Source organism: Schistocerca americana, chromosome 2, assembly GCF_021461395.2.
Source record: "Schistocerca americana isolate TAMUIC-IGC-003095 chromosome 2, iqSchAmer2.1, whole genome shotgun sequence".
NCBI classification, from domain to species: domain Eukaryota; kingdom Metazoa; phylum Arthropoda; class Insecta; order Orthoptera; family Acrididae; genus Schistocerca; species Schistocerca americana.
In genome coordinates, this window is record NC_060120.1 from 283,058,892 (window position 1) to 283,079,330 (window position 20,439).

Below are 20,439 nucleotides of genomic sequence, written 5' to 3' on the forward strand. Positions count from 1 at the left end.
ACGCTGTAATCTAGATTACAGCGTACTGGTGAACCTTGCAGTGTGTTATTTATACTTGTATTAGTTAAAGGACATGAAAGCGTGAGAATAGTTGAGAAGGGACCGGCTCTGCATGTTATTCTACTGTATGGCATATGCACCCCTGTGTGTTTATGTAAGTGGTAAGTAAAGTGAAGAGAAATTTGGAGAGAAAAAAAAAAGGTTCTCAGAGATGAAATAAGAAACATTATGGTTTGCCGAGTACACTGTTATTCTAGGGTGGCAATCGCATGAACAAAATGGATACTGTTCTTAAGGGTTATAAGATGAACATGAAGCAAACAAAAATGCGCAAGTATGTGCACTAGAATCAAATCAGGTGCTGTCGAGAGAAGTAGGAGACATAAAAGTAGTGGACGAGTGTTGCAATCCGGGCAGCAAAATGACACGCGGGAGGAAGTAAAGAGGGTATGAAATGCATTCAAAGAAAGCGGCATTCTTCCACTTGGACGGTTGTTTATTTAAACTTTTTCTTATTTTCACAATTAGTTTCAGCTTTTTGAACCACTACTGAGTGTTTAACTATATTGAAAAGACACTCTACGTTACCACTACGAAATGGGAACTCAATGGCTGAAGGTAAATCAACGGAAAGTACCGTACGTGAAACACTGGCAATGTACTAACATTTTGTGACAAGTCGAAACCAGTTGTGAAAAGAAGAAAAAGTTTAAAAACAGCCTAAGTGGAAAAATACCATATTCATTTAACAAATTTTTGGCTGTGGTGCACTCAATTAAGTAGATATATGAAATGCAAATTGGGAATAGCGAGTTTCTGAAAAAGAGACATACGTTAACATCGAATATAAACTGAAGCGGTTGGTGGAAGAAAATGATAACCCTCAATTTAGTAAGGATTAGTCTGATCACGCTGTCTTGTTTCACCATATGCTGGTAGCAAGTAGTACTCCATGTACGCTAGGAACTGCTCTGTACTAAACAACGTGTCCAAGGAGGATTGGTAATTATTCAGGTATATGATAGCAATGACCCTTCGAAGCAGGAAAGTGTAGTAAACATGGGCTCTAAAATGTTATAGATGTGTTTCATGGTAGCGAAGATGAACAAGTACTTATAGCTCTTAAGGTATGAATTTTAGAGCCAATGTTCAGTAGACTTTTTATGCTTCAAATGACCGTTTCTGTCAGGTCCCTGATTATTGATCATTCCTCTTAGGATATCCTGTATTTGACTTAATGTACTTACTCTCATGTCTTGGGAATTTAACGCAACACATAACATGCAGTAACCCAAAATACGCTCTTGTGGGTTAGGCCTTTTTCGGCCGACTTCTGTTAGGAAGTTATTTCTGAACGTACTTGTTTCGAGTTTAGACTTGTACGACAGGGAAACATTGGCGATTAGTAGCTCAGACAAGGAGAGAATAGAAGCTTTTCAAATCCGGTGCTACAGAAGAATACTGATGATCAGATAGGTAGATGGAGTAACTATTGAAGAGCTGCTGAACAGAACAGGGAAAAAATTATGGGAATGAAGCTTCACTCCGATCGGGACCGGAAGGTTGCTGCCTACGGAACGGGGGTACTGACACGAGTACGCATCGGAAGACGAAGTGCGATGTGTTGTCCAGTTTGAGGTTCAGTAGTCGGGCGGCAGCGAGCGGTCAGAGCAGATGCGACCGGCTGAGGGAAAAGTGCACGCGGTGGGTTGTTGGCGGGCTGGCTCGCTGCAGGTGCTAATGCCTCGTTAGCGCGACTCTCTCGCTCTCAGCTTTGCTGCTCTGTCTATGCCAAGCCAATTTACTAATGGTTAATACAACAGGATTTACAGCGACCTTCTACGCCGCGGTAACTTTAATTAACGCTAACTACTGTACTAGGTGACCGATGTCACTGCATTTCCAGTGTCACATTTTCATTTTGGAGCAGCTACTTCCTTTTTTTCCGTCTCCCTTTTTGTCTCTGGCGAGACCACATTTAGAGCTGCGAGCGAGCGGATGTTTCGCACGCGCAGACGTAAAGGAGTGTCTGCGTAATTTTAATGCGTTATGCAGCGGCGTTAATTACGGATACGGGAAACTAAAACGCGCGACTGTACTTGTATGGGGCACGTGCGCCAGACGTACAAAGTCGGCCAGCCGACGCCACTCCGCACCGCCCGCCGCACCCCTAATGCAGATTACGGGCACTGCGCGGCGCAGCGTAATCACGTAAATGGTAAAGTAATGCAGTGGGCGCTTTTTCTCTATTTCGGGACTAGTTACGTTTAGGACTGCTTCTCTCTGGCGTATTGGCCCGCTTGCGACATCCTGCCTCAAAAAGTTAGGCTCAAGTACGACTACTGACGTGCTTTGCTGGCAATCCGAATCTAGATCCATCAACAACGATATACTTTTAACATCTGGGTCCAACAGCACATTTGGAACGAGAAACTCCTGCTACTCAGCGCGCAATATTAGCCCCTAATACCGTTCTGGAAATATTAAAATAATTACTAGCAAATAATCACTCTTTATTAGACACAGATGAGTGCAGCTGCTGGAAATTTTACTACTGTACAAGCAGTTCAGTAAGCCAAAATTGTAAAATAGTAACAAAAGCTATCTATAGGAGGGTGGAAAAACTGTCAGGAGCTGACCTGGCGGGAGATCGACTTGGGTCTAGGGGAAAAAAAAAAAACCAGGAGCACTTCAGGTATTACAGACCAAGCGACCTTCTTAAAAGACAGGTTGAAGAGAGGCAAACTTACATTTACGGCAATTGCAATTTTTTACGGAAGCTTCTGAGAACGTGAAACTGGAATATATTCTTACAAATTCTGAGGATGGTAGGCTATGTGTAACTTGTATAGAAACCTGACTGCAGTTCTGGAAGTCAAAGTATATGAAAGGCATGCAGCATTTGAGAACGGAGTAAGGTATGGTAGCAGGTTATTCCCCACTCACGGGGAATAAATGAAAACTTTTAAGTTTTGGCGAGGACACTAAAATACTGTCACCAAATTTATCCTCTCTAGGAATTAACCTACCATCAGCATCCGTAGATTAAAAAGACACTGTACAAAGAATGAATTGCGGAAAACGTTGAACAGCCATTCAAAAATATTCCTTCTGTAAAGTGGAACATCTTATAACAGGTACCAACATGACTGAGCTTATATGAGGTCATGGCTGAGAGAATTAGAATAGACCGTAGATAGTTGTGCGTTCCAAAGAAATTCGTAATAGAGCTCTGCGGAAGAAAGTGCTAACCCATGAGAGTGCCAGTCTGAGTCATTGCATGTTATATTTCGGTGAACTTTTAAGAGACAAAGCCATAAATAAGAGAAACAATTTATATAGTAAACAGTTATTTCTAGCGGTACAAATAAACCACTTTACCAGTGGCGGAGTTGAAAACACTAACTAATCCTCACTTAGTACTTTCTTCCATCGACTCCCTCCATTTTCGTTCATCGGCACGTTTACTTAAGACAAAACTGAATAATTTCTTAGACTTGAGAGTGTTTGCATCCAAATATAAACCACGTGATACTTGTATTTTCAGAAACGTGCTAAAACATTTGAACTATATGCCGGCAAATGTTCACACGAAACTAGTATGACCAGCTTGGGCTCAGCGCGCGGTCTCGTGTATTTAATGAGGGCACGAGCGCTTCACAGCGAAGTCCACATTTGGACTCGGTAAGGACTTGCGGGTACTCACCATAGAGACAGGGATGGGCCCAGCCGTTCCGTTGGGGTACGGGTACGGAGAGACGAGGTAGCCCATGTTGAAGGACGACGTGTGAGGCGTCGGCTCCACCTTCCCTGAAACACCAAGTAAACGGCAGCGTCAGTCTAAATCCAAGTACACGGCAACATAGGGCTGCAAACAGAATGCCACGCTTTAGCCGAATTCTCTCAGCCGACAAATATTCTAGATATTGTTCAGATACATTCCCTCAATGCGACACCGATTACTGAGGCGCCAAGAGTACAAATGCTATTAGTCTTTTCTTACGTTAATTTACAGTGGACCGTACGCGAAAACATTAAACCCATGTTACTGACGCTACGTTTTCGTGTTCCTGGAGGAGTTGATGATTTCAGCTAGGTTGGAAAAGTGAAAACATATCACCAGTTACATAAACCGAGGAAATATTACAGGTCATACAAATGCAATTTATGTTGGCATCTTTTGCTTTTTCACAGGAAAGTTACTCTACTTAATTTAAACAAAATGCCATCGAAGTAATCGCAGAATTGGATCATAAGGTAAATTTATCGAGTTTCCTTAAAATGAGACAATTAAAAAAACGTGTCAACAATAAACAAATGCACAAATTACTGTATAAACTGTTATTTGGGTTTTTGGTTATTAGTGATGTGCATACGAAATTATATTTATTTGGTAACTATATAATTTAATTTACCATTTTCATCCCTCAGCATTTACAATTTTGGCGGCACTGACTGTCAATACTTAGGTTTCGCACAAAGTTTTGTGCGTTGAAATGATAGTTAACACACGAGGCTCTTAATTTAAGATTTAAATTGTTAAGTATCTTAATTCCAAATACAAACATACATTCCAAATCTGTGTTTATATATAATATTCCATTAAATCTGACAGGTATAAATATCTGGCGCAGGCCGTGCAGCCAGTGAGAATGAAAAATAAATCTGTGCCGGGCTTTCCACTAAGCGATTTTTTATCTCAGTGAACATAAGCTTGTTGACGATTTCGACGCATGTTATCGCTATTTCCCAGTCGTGATTAAACGTGTGATTATCAAGCTTCCATCCTGAGACACAAACTTTTGTGAAAAACGTCTTAGCGAGAGAATAAAAAGAAACGCTGAATGGAAGAGGAAACTTCACTTCAACAACACCAAACACATGACTGCAGATCGCAGTTAGAGAATTGTCAATTTCGGTACCCTTGTTAATGTGTAAATGTTATTACCATTTCTTAACATGAATTCTGTTAAGAACCATAGATGAACAGGCACCGAGAAAACTCGCTGAAAATCGTCGTCAACTTCTTCTCAAAAGATGAGTTCATGTGCCGTTCCCTCAGCTCTGTCTCACGTAACAAGGGTTAAATGAGTGAAACCCGGTCATACAGGGAACACTGTACTGGTCGCAGACTGCCAAGGAGAAAATGGTACTGTCTTTCCCGCCACATACCATATAGTGGCTACGAAATCTAAATCTATTCGAATCACTAAAGCGGCGTGTGGCGGATGATAAACCATATGGAGTATATTAGTTTCTTTCTGTTCTATTCTCGGACGGGAAGAATGACTACTTGTTCGTCTCTGTGCGAGCTATTACATTATGTGATCAAAAGTATCCGGACACCTCCAAAAACATAAGTTTTTCATATTCGGTGCATTGTGCTGCCAGCTATTCCGTATCAGCGACCTTAGTAGTCATTATACATCGTCAGAGAGCAGAATGGGGCGCCCCGCGGTTCTCATGAACTTCGAAAGTGGTCAGGTGATTGTCACCTGTGTCATACGTCTGTACACGAGATTCCCGTACTCCTCCTAAACATCCCTAGGTCCACTGTTTCCGATTTGATAGTGAAGTGGATACGTGAAGGGACACGTACAGCACAAAAGCATACAGGCCGACGTCGACTGTTGACTCACAGAGACGGCAGACAGTTGAAGAAGATCGTAACATGTAATAGGCAGACATCTATCCAGACCATCTCACAGGAATTCCAATCTGCATCAGGATCCACTGCAAGTACTATGACAGTTAGGCGGGAGGTGAGAAAACTTGGATTTCATTGTCGAGCGGTTGCTCATAAGCCACACATCAAGCCGGTAAATGCCAAACGACGCCTCGCTTGACGTAAGGAGTGTGAACATTGGACAATTGAATAGTGGAAAAACGTTGTATGGAGTGACGAATCACGGTACACGATGTGACGATCCGATGGCAAGGTGTGGGTATGGCGAATACCCAGTGAACGTCATCTGACAGCGTGTGTAGTGCCAACAGCAAAATTCGGAGGCGGTGGTGTTATGGTGTGGTCGTGTTTTTCATGGAGGGCGCATGCACCCCTTGTTGCGTTGCGTGGCACTATCACAGCACAGGCCTACATTGATGTTTTAAGCACCTTCTTGCTTCCCAATGTTGAAGAGCAATTTGGGGATGGCGACTGCGTCTTTCAACACGATCTAGCGCCTGTTCATAATGCACGGTCTGTGGCGGAGTGGTTGCACGACAACGACATCCCTGTAATGAACTGGCCTGTACAGAGTCCTGACCTGAATCCCATAGGACACCTTTGGGATGTTTTGGAACGCCGACTTCGTGCCAGGCCTCACCGACCGACATCGATACATTTCCTCAGTGCAGTCCTCCTTGAAGAATGGACTGTCATTCGCCAAGAAACATCCCAGCACCTGACTGAACTTATGCCTGCGAGAGTGGAAGCTGTCAACAAAGCCAACACCATATTGAATTCCAGCATTACCAATTGAGGGCGCCACGAACTTGTAAGTATTTTTCCTCGGCAGGTGTCCGGATACTTTTGATCACATGGTGTATTTGTGTAACTATCTCTGTACGATCCCTACTGAATAGACATGTATGAATCTCAAGAATATCCCAGATTTCTTCCTTGAATGACGGATCGTCACGTTTCTGCAGTTTGTTCAACAGCTGTGTGTCGCTACTCCCGGTGGAACAGTTACTTAAGTAAACCTTTTTTATACACTCTCGCCAGGCATACAAACCTACGACCGTTCTCATTCTCATCGTCCTTCTTTGTACAAGCTCGTTTTTTCCTTTTAGTCCGATCTGATATGGGTCTCATACACTCGGACGGTACTCAAATATGGGTTGTGCAAGTGTTTTGTACATCTCTTTTGTACGCAAGTTACAGTTTCCTACATCAATGAGTCGCAGCCTCAAGTTACAGTTTCCTACATTAATGAGTCGCAGCCTATCTGCTTACCAACAATTGAACCTTAATGGTCCTTCTTCATCCCTCTACAACACAGTTGCTCCCAAATATTTGTATGACACGACTGTATTGGTGACCCATTAATCAGGTAGTCGAAGAATCCCACGTTATTGCGTTTCGTGAGTTACACAACATCGCATTGCTTTCTATTAAGATCTAGTCGTCGAGGTCTAGCTCAACACCACTAATATTTTTACCGGAAAGAAATTGCTCATAGATAGCTGTTATCATCCGCGGAAGGCCTGAGATTGCAACTAATACGATCCGCTAAAAGGAGTGGATTTGGTTGTGTGAAAGTAAGTACAGGCGCTAACACTGCAACCTCAGATTCCAATGATACATAAATATAGCATAAGTCTGCTCATTTTTATAAGTACGGGAATTAGTGTTATTTATTTCTGAGAGCATCGTTTTACTAAACTGCTACAATGAGTGCGCCTTTTAACAAGTTAGCATCACGCGGATCGCAACGTTCCCGGGCGGCTGCCGCCGACCGCGCTGACGCCTCTCGCGTCCCCGCAGAGCCGCAGGACGAGACACGGGCGTTCCGTCGGCGCGCCCGCCTCGCGCTCAGATCCCGACGATTGGGAGCGCCAAGTTGTGCCGGGACGAGCGCTAACGACACGCCACGTGGCAGCGCGACCCGATAATACGCCGCGAGCGCTTCCCACAGATCTCGTTAAAAGCCGCCGCATTCGGCCAGGACCCGAAAGTTTAAATGAACCCCGAACTGCAATAAAACAGCCCGACTTCCACGGATATCAGAAACTGCAATGGCGAGCAGAAAAGAGACGGAAAAAAAGGTTTAGTCCGCAGAAGAGTGAGGAACTGAGGGTGCAAGGGGGAAGAAGAAAGGAAAAAAAAGTCTGCTTCACGAGTTGGTCGAGTAATTATGAGCCACGTGAAGACTTACCAATTGCCTCTCTCCCTGCAAAAGTTTTAACCAAAATTAATTCCTCCACGCTGTCACGGCGAAAAAAATCTGTTGGCGAACAAATTGTAATCCGGCTTGACGAGCGCCGCAGAGCTGTTGCGGTATACACGGTGCAGGAATCAGAGAGCATCGAGGCGCGAGGGAGGAGGCGGATAAAATTCACATTCACAGGCACACTCCTTTGGCGATCACCGGTTCCTCGCGCCGTCGGTAAAACGTGGACTGTCGCCAACACTGTGGCATCTAGATTCTCAGCGGTAGGTGCCTGTAAATTGCACACGGCGACTGAATCTCATTCAAACTGCTTTACACTTTTTCCAGTACTATTCTGTAACCTAATGCTTCTTTCGTCTCTAACAATGATTTGTTAATATGGAAAATGCCAAGTTGCACCATGGTTCGGAGTCCACGGTAAATAGGAGTTTGTAATTAGCTGAATAATTCAAGCCAGAGCTCTAGTTAAGAACATTCAACCTCCAAACGGACCATGCCTAGTAAATAACTGTGGTGTCATCCCAACCTGCAGATTGAGGACACCGTAACTTTTATGAACAAGATAATTCGAAAATTTATCGTACCACAAACTAATAGTACAGTACGAAGAACATTACCACTGTCTTACAAGAAAATGATAAGCAAATATTTTTTACAGGCCATGTTTAGAGCATTTTGTTATCATTTACATCTACATGACGACTATGCAATTCACATTCACGTGCCTGGCAGAGGGTTCTTCGAACCAACTTCAGACTATTTCTCTACTGTTTGCGTCACTAACAGAGCGTGGGAGAAGTAATTACTTAAATTTTTCTTTACGAGCCATGATTTCTTTTATTTTCTTACGACGATCATTTCTCCCTATGTACGTTGGCGACAATAAAATATTTTCACATTCATATGAGAACGTTGATTACAGAAATTGCGTCAAAAGATCTCGTCGCAACGAAAAGCACTTTTCTTTTAATGACTGCCATCCCAATTCGCTTATCATATCCGTGACACACATTCTCCTACTTCGTGATAATACAGAACTAGTTGCGCTTCTTTGGACTTTTTCGATGTCTCCGTCAGTCCTATGTGGTAAGGATCCCGCATCGCACAAGGATACTCTAGCAGAGGATCAAGAAGCGTAGTGCAGGCAGTCTCTTTAGTGAACCTGTTGTGTCTCATACGTGTTCTGCCAATAAAACACAGTCTTTGGTATGCCTTCCCCACAATGTCATCTATGAGATAGTTTCAATTTAAATTGTTCGCAATTGTAATTCGTAGTCAGTCGATTTGGCAGCCTATAACTATATGCGGTTTATCGTGTAAGCGGAATTTAACGGCTATCTTTTCCTAATCCTTTCGCTGACCTCTCACTCTTTCTTGATCAGATACAGTTGCCACTTTTCGCATCACACAGAAATCTTGTGTAGTCATTTCGCAATTGATTTTGGTCTTTACTAGACGGTAAATGACAGCATCATCTGCAAGCAATCCAAGAGGGCTGTTCAGATTGTCTCCTAAATCGTTTATATATAGTAGCAACGCGGAGAACCTATAAAACTTCCTTGGGGAACACTAGATTTTGTTTCTGTTTTACTGATTATCCGTCGATTACTACGTACTGTGACCTTTCTGATACGAAAAGACAAATTCAGTCACACACTGTCACTCAATTTCATTATTCGATTAGAAGACGCTTGTGAGGAACAATGTCAAAAGCTTTCTGGAAATCTAAAAATATGGAATCAATTTGAGAGCCCCTGTCGATAGCACTCATTAGTTCGTACGAATAAAGACCTAGTTGTGTTTGACGAGAATGAAACTTCCTGAATCCGTGCCGTGTGTCAATAGATCGTTACCTTCGAAGTAATTCATAGCGTTCGAACACGGTATACATCCTAAAATCACATTGCTAATCGACGTCAGTAATATGGGTCCGTAATTCAACGGATTACTCCCAATATCTTTCTTGAATATTGGAGTGACCTGTGCAACTTTCCATTCTTTTGGTACGGGTCCATCGTCAAGCGAGCGGTTGCATATGGCTGCTAAGTAGGGGCTATGGCGTCAGCATACTCTGGAAGGAACCTAAATCGTATGCAATATGGACCAGAAGAGTTGCCTTTATTAGGTGCTTTAAGTTGTTTCGCTACACAGAGGATATTTACTTCTAAGTTACTCATGTCGCCAGCTGTTCTTGATTCGAATTCTGGGATATTTACTTCTTTGATGAAGTAATTTCGGAAAACTGTGTTTTAATAACTCGCTTTATTCGTGTTATATAGGTAATCTTACCATTGGTATCGCGCAGTGGAGGTACTGATTGTCTTACCGCTGGTGTACTTTACACTTTACAGACGACCAGAATCTCTTTGGTTTTTCCATCAGATTTCGAGACAGTTAGTTGTGGAAGCTTTTAAAAGCATCTCGCATTGAAGTTGGTTGCTTTTGGGGAAGGAGACCAGACAGCGTGGTCATCGGTCTCATCGGATTAGGGAAGGTTGGGGAAGGAAGTCGGCCGTGCCCTTTCAGAGGAACCATCCCGGCATTTGCCTGGAGTGATTTAGGGAAATCACGGAAAACCTAAATCAGGATGGCCGGACGCGGGATTGAACCGTCGTCCTCCCGAATGCGAGTCCAGTGTCTAACCACTGCGCCACCTCGCTCGATGCATTGAAGTCCGCACTAAGTTTCGAGATTCAGTAAAACATCGTCAACTTGGAGATATCGAGTTTTTTTAAATTTCGCAAGCTTTTTTCGTTGCTTCTGCAACAGTGTTCTGACCTGATGTATGTACCCTGGGAGTCATAACAATTATTTATTAATTTATTCGATATAAATCTCTCAATTGTCCCAGACACTACTTCTGTAAATTCAAGCCACATCTGGCCTATGCTTTCATAGTTAGTTGGATAGGGGAGAAAACTGTTTCTTAGGAAGGCGTCAATCAAATTTTAACTACTTTTTTCAATAGTTATATTTTGCGTTTACTTCTGGTGGGTTTGGATGTTGCAGTGGTTAGTCTCGATACGACGACCTTGTGGTCACTGATCCCTGTGTCTGTCATGACGATCCCTACTTGTTCACGATTTACTTGTTGCTAAGAGGTCAAGTATGTTTCCGCAATCATTTACGTTTAGAATAGGCATCTGAACGACTTGCTCACGATAACTTTCGGAGAAAGTACTTACTACAATTTCTGACGGGATATTTTACACCTACCACCTGTTTTGAAGATGTATTTTTGCCAACGCATTGACAGTAGATTGAAGTCACCAGCGACTATAATTGTAGGAGTGAGGTAACTATTTAAGACGATATTCAGGTTTTCTTTGAGCTGTTCAGCAACTGGATCATCAGAGTAGGGATGTGGGTGGGGTGGTGGTTGGGGCCCTAAAGCAAACCAATTATTAATTTATTCCAAGGGTCACGTATAGCCTCTACCCACTTTAACTCAAGGGGTCTTACAACAAACATGCCGCCACCAACTGTATTTAATCTAAAAATGGTTCAAATGGCTCTGAGCACTATGGGACTTAACATCTATGGTCATCAGTCCCCTAGAACTTAGAACTACTTAAACCTAACTAACCTAAGGACAGCACACAACACCCAGCCATCACGAGGCAGAGAAAATCCCCGACCCCGCCGGGAATCGAACCCGGGAACCCGGGCGTGGGAAGCGAGAACGCTACCGCACGACCACGAGATGCGGGCTTATTTAATCTATCTTTCCCAAATATCGTTAGGTCCTTTGTGAGAACTTTGGCCGGACTTATCTTCGGTTTTAGCCAAATTTCGGTAGCTTTAACGGTTTCAGCTTCTGTGCTTTCTTGAAGCTCTGGTTCGTTCCCGGGACAGCTACCATCAGAAACTAAATAACTGCGAATGAAGACTGTAGGCCTTATTTATTTGTGTCCAAAATTACGACAGTAATCAGAAAATTTTCTTCTCTTTAACTTGAGACTCGAAGTATGTACGACAGCCGAATTAGAGAAAAGCCTTTCCAGAATATCGTTATTTGCTTTTTTAATTGTACACCAAGTTCCTGATCTTGCAAAGAGGACTCTCGTGTAACTATACGTTTTCCCTGCATGTCTAAACTCTTCTGCTCATATGCACCAAGCCTCCATAAGTCTTATTTTAGACGAACTTACGTTTCATTCGCAACATCGGCAAGATACGTCGGTCAAGTTGGACAGGACAATGAGCTATGGTTTTGGACGATGGAAAAACAGATGATGCGACTAGGCGCGGAGAGGGGGAATGGGGATGAGGAAAGATTGTCTGTTGAAAACGGAAATTTCATAATTCGTATTCGAGTCTTCAAATTCATACGGAAGCTACTGAACGTCAAAACCAGAGGTGAAGAAAAAGGTAGACCACCCAGACGGCTCACAAATACTGGACCACATTTCTTATCTGACTCGGTTTTAAAAACTATGCCTACACGTTTCTTTTTCTCAAATACTCACTTCCTAGATTCGCGAAAATGAAGAACCATTTCCTCCTGAGCTCTGACTTCTTCTGTAGTGTCCGCTCGGGCTTGTTTACCTACCTCATTTCACTTTGCTTGTGGACGAGCTTCAACATAACGATATCTTCGTGTAACTCGATTTAAATCTTCTTGAACGAAAAGGCGACAACTATCGTATCGGATCCAGCTGACGAAAAATAGGATTAGGTCTCGAAAGCCCCGGTTAACGGATGTGAGGAAAGCGGCTAAGGAACAGACACGTCGTCCCGACCGTGGAAGCGCCAGGGCTGGCGCACGCACAACTCCAACCTTTGGAGCGGCCGGGCGGCCGTATCTGGCAGCACCGTTAAGCATCCTCAGCACGTCGTCACCGGCCACTATCTCCGTTTCGCAACCTGGCGCCGCCGATCGCTTTCCTCATTTCTCGCCGGCATTCCATTCCACGCTCCATATGACTTACCGGCATTCCTCGCTGACACCGGTACCCGACAGCGTCTAGGCCTGTACGAGTGGCATCCGACTGCTCGCTGCTCATCGCGTCTATGGGTGTGGGCTGAATAGTGTGCGATCTCATAAACTAATCAAATGGATCAGATGAAGGGAAACACTCTGTGGATCCGCAAAATGAATATTTGTCAATCTTTTCCATGTCTGCATATAATCCGAACTAGCAATGTTTTTCTTAATTTGGCGACAACGATTGACGTTTGCGGCGAGTCGCCTGAAGAGCATACTACAGCGATAAATTAGCAAAATTGCGAAAATCATTCTCCTCTAGAGAAGGAAATGCTGTTTCCTAAACCGGCATATCGTATGGAGTGGATATGGATGCCTCTGATCTGAATCAATGGAGAATAATTGGACTTCACTAGAGAATAGTACATGTGACTCATACTTTACCCCACCAATTATGTTTTCTAAAGTAATAACAACGAAGGAACCGTGACGGACTACCTCAGCCGATTTGTTAAGAGACATATTACTTCTTCCAACACAAACATTGCATAATGACCACAACGGTAAAATCAAACAAATACCGGACGCTTTCGACAGTTCTACTTGAGAACCATTCGCGAATGGAACAGAGTGTGAGAAAATGACACTGAGAGCACATGCTTTTCGCCAACATTGTACGGTAGGGATGGCAGTATAGCAGTAAGAACTGGTTTTCGGTTATACTTTTTTTTTCCCTCAAGACTACTTTAACCAGATTGTTAAAACCGTTAAAAATAACAGATCTCTGAAATAACCGGTTTTGGGTTTTTTATTTCTGTTGTTTCCTATAATACACGTATAAATCGAAGAAAGATTGAAAAATGCTTACTCCCTCAGTTTCAAGATACGCGGAATCGTCTATCGTTAGCTGCTTCTCTTGAGAAGTGTTAAGTGGCTGACTGCTACAAAAAACAAGTATTTTTCTTGTGATTTAATTTAGTGAAACTCTGAACAAAAACATATTTTAATCGGGCATCATACCACTATTTGGATATTACGAACAGTCAGAGTTAAAGGGTCAATACTGAAATTGAAGAACTCTATTTTTCATGTTAATTTGTTCGTTTACAAGGGCTAAATGCAGATAAAGGCATGCTGTGTAGACACAGGCAGGAGATCACCTGCTTTCTCTTTTTATTGTACACTATGGACGAAATGTTAAGTTTTCTCCTTATGCTATGCGGCAAGTTTGTTGTGGTTCCTCCCGTTCTTAATTTTTTTTTTAAGCAAATGGGACATTGTACTTCACTGATACTACACTTCGTAAAATACTTCCAGACTCGGAATGGTGACATTCTGTAGTACAACTGATGTTCGAGAACAACAATTAGAAAATACCATATAGGCCAGATGGGGCAAACTTTGCACATTGCATGTACACGTGTACCATCTAATAGTCCACGTCACATGGTGACAGGCACATTACTGTCCCAGCAGTACTGTCCGAGGCCACACAAACTTGTGGTTCCTGAGGACGGGCGGGCAGCAGCATTTCCAGTAGCTGCAGGGCAACAGCCTGGATGATTGAATGTTCAAAATGGCTCTGAGCCTATGGCACTTAACATCTGAGGTCATCAGTCCCTTAGAACTTAGAACTACTTAAACCTAACTAACCTAAGGACAGCACACAACACCCAGCCATCACGAGGCAGAGAAAATCCCTGACCCCGCCGGGAATCAAACCCGGGAACCCGGGCGTGGGAAGCGAGAACGCTACCGCACGACCACAAGATGCGGGCAGACCACAGCAAAAAACATACTGTGCCAATTCTTGTGCCAACTGTTTTTTTTACTCGTTCTGTCGGCATTTTTGTTAAAAAAAACCCAATCGCTTTTTCAATTTTCTATAATGACGAAATATTTTAAAGCAATGTCAACTTTGAGAATAAAAATTGCTCATTCTTTATAAAAGGCTTATTTAAAAACAAAAAACAAAAATTAGCTCTGTTTTATGGCTTACTGATATTTCGGTTTTGAACTCGATTATAAATACAAAAATAAAAGCAACAGTTCTAACTGAGATCAGACAAATACCGGTTGTTCATAACTAACGGTTTTGATTTTCCCCATCCCTATCATAGGGTGGCTTGTAGAGTACATATGTAGATACAATGAATCTGTAGGTACGTTCAAGAACTATTATTTCATTCGATGTCGTCGTGCAACAGTCTAAACTTTACTTTACAGCATGTCTACATTTCTTGGTACACAACACACTAAATTGTGTCACTGTTACTTTGTAACCCAGAAAGAAGTAAACTATTGATACAGATCCTTGCAAATCCCTTCTTCGGCGACGATTTGCAACAAAGCAGCCTAGTTTGTGTCAGTCGACTCTTTAACGATGCTGCTCACACTCTTTGTACAACTATACCCGGAGGGAACACAAGAAGAGTGACACAAACGGCGTCAGCTCTATGGGAAAAATTAGAATTTTACATAAAAAGCTCTCATAGGTACCAACAAGTTGAGACACTGACGTTCACATCATTAATGTTCGAGGCGTTGGTAACCTCCGGTGGTAAATTTTCAATTGAACGGTAAGTAGCCGCCTGACTGCTGCATATGAGAGCATACATAGGGCCACAATTCCACAGCATGCAGAAGTTTCATTTACGAGCTCCAGCATTAATTTCGTAATTTTCATCAGCTGAATTCTGAGTTCTGTGTAGTCTTGAACGAATTTTAACTACACCATGGCATTTACGAATGCTCTACTGTTACATACTATTACCAATTTCTTACGGTATTATGTCACTTCTTGTTTAACGTTATTATTGCCAACGTGATGATACCGGTGGATACCACGAAAGAAAACCCATCTCTGTATGATGATGTACGCTATACTATTCCTCTCGTCCTCGAGTGGATTGCCATAACACGCACAGTGTTCTTCGAATAATGAAGTAAAGCAGACTTCAAGAAACAATATTTTCCGCGGTCTCTCTCTCTCTCTCTCTCTCAGAAGTGAACCCGGGAAATCCTTCCCAAGAATCTGTTAAATCAGCTATATAAAGAATGCGCCAGCAGAAGCACCACAGATGCACTGTACGCCAGGTTCTATTAGTAAGGAAGCACAAAATTAGTACAGTCATGGCGGACACAACTGCAACTAGTAGTTTCCGGAAGCTGGGCGGCTGCGCCCAAGACGCGTCTAGGCCTCGCGTCGTCGGCGTGGGTGGCGCCTGTTTACTGCGCATTCTGCTGTCCGTGGGGCAAGGGACGCGGCGAAACGTCAAACAAGCAAGCATAAAGAACAGCGCAAATCACTCACTCGGCGTCTTTGTAAGTAGCCGCATCTTTTAAAAGCCGTGCTGGAGCTGTTTATCAATGCCTGATGAAGTACTTGCAAATTACTTCTCGAGACCTAACAGGTATAAGCGCCAGCAGGCGTCAACCACGAGTAAATACGTAGTACCGCATGCACACAGACTAATTACTTGAATACGTTTTCAGTGAGGAATGAATGTGGGAATATCGTTTGCTTTTAACTACTGAGATTCTAATGAATTTCTCCGTAGACAGCAAAGTATTGTGTTGGTAAGGACCCAACAAATTCGTAAGTTATTGACAAAATTATTATGTTAATTTTACGATTGGAACCCCACTCCACCCGAACATGAGTTAAGTGTCGTAACCACAGGTTTAGTTCGATTTGATGGATAATTTAATAGATCGAGTATTCGATTGATTTTCTAGGATGCAGTTTCAACATTTCCTGAGCAAACAGATTGATTGGGGAGGGGCTAGTGTAAAATAATAGGAGAAAACACGTTACATTCAGTTCTGTACCAATATATCGATAATTGATGTATCATAGGAATGGCAACAAATATAGAGAGCAGAATGCTCTAAACATGTTGATATTACTCAGCTCTTAAAACGATTAAGTTCCGCTGCTTTTGCTCTTTTTATAATTGCTAGTCTTGAAAACAGGTGGATCAACTAATATTTTCCCACTCATTAACGTCTTATGGGATAATTTCTAGGCGTAACTCATCACTTAAAAACAAAATACTAGCTGCACAAAAGATAGCAGTAAGAATACGTGATGTTTACCCGCGATCATTTTGTAGAAAAAATGGTTCAAATGGCTCTAAGCACTGTAGGAGTTAACATCTGAGGTCATCAGTCCCCTAGAGTTAGAACTACTTAAACCTAACTAACGTAAGGACATCACACACATCCATGCCCGAGGCAGGATTCGAATCTGCGACCGTAGCAGCAACGCGGTTCCGGACTGAAGCGCCTAGAACCGCTCGGCCACCGCAGCCGGCTCATTTTGTAGGAACGAGTATTTCAAGGAGTTAGGTATTTTAATTGCACCATCACTGATCGCTAATGAAATGCGCCGTAAACTACCCATCAAAATTTCAGACGAATAGTGATGTCCATACCTACAACATTAGAAGAAGAATTACCTTTATTACTCATTATTTGAGCCAAGAATGGGCAAGCTTTGGTGAACCGTGGGCCTGATCCACAAACATACTTCAGCTCGCAGGCCGCTTCGTCACGTGACTCGACAGCAGCGCTCCTAGACCGTAAATAAAACCGGTAGCGTCCGTGGCAATGTTTGTGGGGTATGTCACTCCTTTCCCGAGTTGCCACGCCAAAAAATCGTGCCACAAAACACTCTTTTTTGGAAGAACGTTCATTTTATGTTCACTCCACCTTCATCTTCAGGTGTTTACATATACTTGTCACATTGTTTCTTTACTTGCGAGGTTTTACTATACCTCTCATAAAAATTACTGCTGCAACATTCTGCAATGCCTTAAGTAAAGAAACAACGTGAAATCTGACTATGGGCTGCCAGGTGTCCTGAAATGTCATCATAGAAAAATAAACACCTATAAATTCAACTAGTTGCAGCTAGTTCATTATAAGTTACTTCAGTTTCAACGGCTGCAATATTCTAATACGGCAACAATGGGCAAGAATTATTTACTAATGTTAATACGAGAAAGAACAGAAAACAAAGTATGGCAGTGAGATAGGCAACCCCAATCGACAGGCAATTAGGATTAACTTCGCGATTTTTTCGTCAAAGGCATGTCATTCAAGTGTTTGAAATTAGGTGTGTTAATAACCACAAACACCATTAGAAAGCAGGTTTTAAATATTTGCCTAAAAACACTTTGGTTAATTGATCGCATATGCATGGGTTGCTCCTGTAGCACTTAATAAATTAAGCTGTCATTCATTTGTTGGCTTTAAATGTTTATGAGTCTAAATCGCTTGAACTTAGCATACGGCAGCTTTACTGTTCGGAAGCCGAACTAGAAAAATGCATACTACAGAATGGCAAATTGACAATCAATTAATACTCACCCTCACACGCTCAATACGGATTGGAAGTACTGAGAATATTTTCCACGGCACCTATACTGCTCGTCAACAGAGCATTTCTACGTAGGTTGGAACTTAAATACTGGCAACACTGCTGTGGAGACAATATCCAATGGAATCTACTATTGTCGCTGACAGCACACGTTGCTGACATATCTACCTTACCTTCGAGGAAATGGACTCGCCCGTCCCACATCACCGGCTTGCGCACAATCGAGGGAAACACAGTCACTTGTGAGCGAGCGGTCTAACGTAAGGGTGTCACTATGTTTTCGAAACAGGAACAACGGAGTTGGATCAAGATTGAATGTGCCAGAGGTCGTGCAGCACGACAGTGTCATGAAGGTCTTCAAGAGGCGCGAGGGGAATCTGCATAGCCGTACAGAATAGTGGCACGTTGGGTAAAAACCTTCAACGAAGGTAGGCAAACTGTGGCAGTCATGCATCGGGCAGGTCGTCCTAGCGTCTCTGAAGAAAAACTGCATGCTGTTGCCGCGTTAGTGGACAGTGATCAACGCCATACGATTCGTGAGCTCGCCCACGAAACCGGATTAGCGCATACGACTGTGCTTCGCATCCGGAAGGAACGCCTGGGCATGCGAAAAATTGTATCACGATGGGTTCCGCATGACTTGACGGAAATGCAAAAATGGATGCGTTACGACGCTACTCAGACGCACTTGGGGCGCTATGAGCGAGGAGGAGAGGCTTTCTTACGCCGTAACATAGCACTGGATGAGATATGGGCCACATAGTACGAGCCAAAACTGAAACGCCAATCCAACGAATGGCGTCATTATGGGTAGCCGCGAAAGTAGAATTTTGCACGACAATTCGCGGGCGCATACAGCGCAAGCTGTGGCTGCTCTGTTCGGTCGATGGGACTGGGTAGTACTGTACCATCCACCATACTCCCCGGACGTAAGTCTTTGTGACTGATTTGATTCCGTAGATGAAGGAACCACTTCGTGGCATTCGCTTCAAAACTGTTCCAGCGATTCGACAGGCAGTAGACCGCTCCATTCGCACCATCAACAGAAGAGGCTCTGCTAACGGTATACTACGCCTTCCACATCGCTGGTAACGCTGGTGACTTCTTTGAAGGACAGTAACAGGTGCAAACATGTAACTCTTTTGTATCGGTTGTGAATAAATAGTTGCCACTAATTAAGTTCGAACACTCGTAGTATTGACAATAGGATAATACTAGCCCTCACACCGTCTTTGTGTCGACATATTGGCAATATAACGAGGTGACGTAAGTAATGGAATACCTCCGAATATCGTGTCGGACCTCCTTTTGCCCGGCGTAGTGCAGCATCTCGCCGTGACATGGATTCATCAAGTTGCTGAGCCATGCTGCCTCTGTAGCCGTCCATAACTGCAAAAATGTTGCCGGTGCAGGATTTTGTGCACCAGCTGATTTCTCGAGTATGTTTCACAAATGTACGACAGGATTTTTCATGTCGCACGATCTGGGTGGCCACAACATTCGATCGGTATGTCCAGAACGTTCTTCAAACCAAGCGAGAACAACTGTGGCCCGGTGACATGGTGCTTTATCGTTCATAAAAATTCTATCGTTGTTTGGGAACATAAAGTCCATGAATGGCTTCAGACGGTCTTCAAGAAGCCGAACAGACCAGAGAACCCTGTCCATTCCATTATGGAGTCACCATCAGCTTGCACAGTGCGTTGCTAACAGGATGGGTCCCTGGCTTCGTGAGGTCTGCGCTACACTCGAACCCTACCATCAGCTGTTTCCAACCGAAATCTGATACGGCCACTAGCCCGGGAGAGGCGCTGCAGGCGATGTAGTGCTGTTAACCAAGGCACTCGCTTCGGTCATCTGCAACCATAGCCCATTAACGCCATAATCAAATGTGTGTGAAATCTTATGGGACTTAACTGCTAAGGTCATCAGTCCCTAAGCTTACACACTAATTAACCTAAATAATCCTAAGGACAAACACACACATCCATGCCCGAGGGAGGACTCGAACCTCCGCCGGGACCAGCCGCACAATCCATGACTGCAGCGCCTTAGATCGCGCGGCTAATCCCGCGCGGCATTAACGCCAAATTTCGCCACACTGTCCTAACGCATAGAGTTCGTCTTACGCTTCACATTAATTTCTGCGATTATTTCACGCACTGTCGCTTGTTTGTTAGCACTGACAACTCTACGCAAACGCCGCTGCTCTCGGACGTTAACTGAAGACCGTC

General features: G+C 43.3%; 1 protein-coding gene across 1 annotated transcript in view; it reads right to left on the reverse strand.

Annotated features, from left to right (window-relative positions):
* The window catches only part of LOC124593962 (protein pangolin, isoforms A/H/I/S-like), a 251,504-nt gene that overhangs the window by 152,616 nt on the left and 78,449 nt on the right, over positions 1 to 20,439 (reverse strand). Inside the window, exon 3 of the mRNA XM_047132310.1 lies at positions 3,707 to 3,810. Coding sequence (XP_046988266.1) covers positions 3,707 to 3,810 — 104 coding nt within the window. The remainder of the gene's footprint in view (positions 1 to 3,706; positions 3,811 to 20,439) is intronic.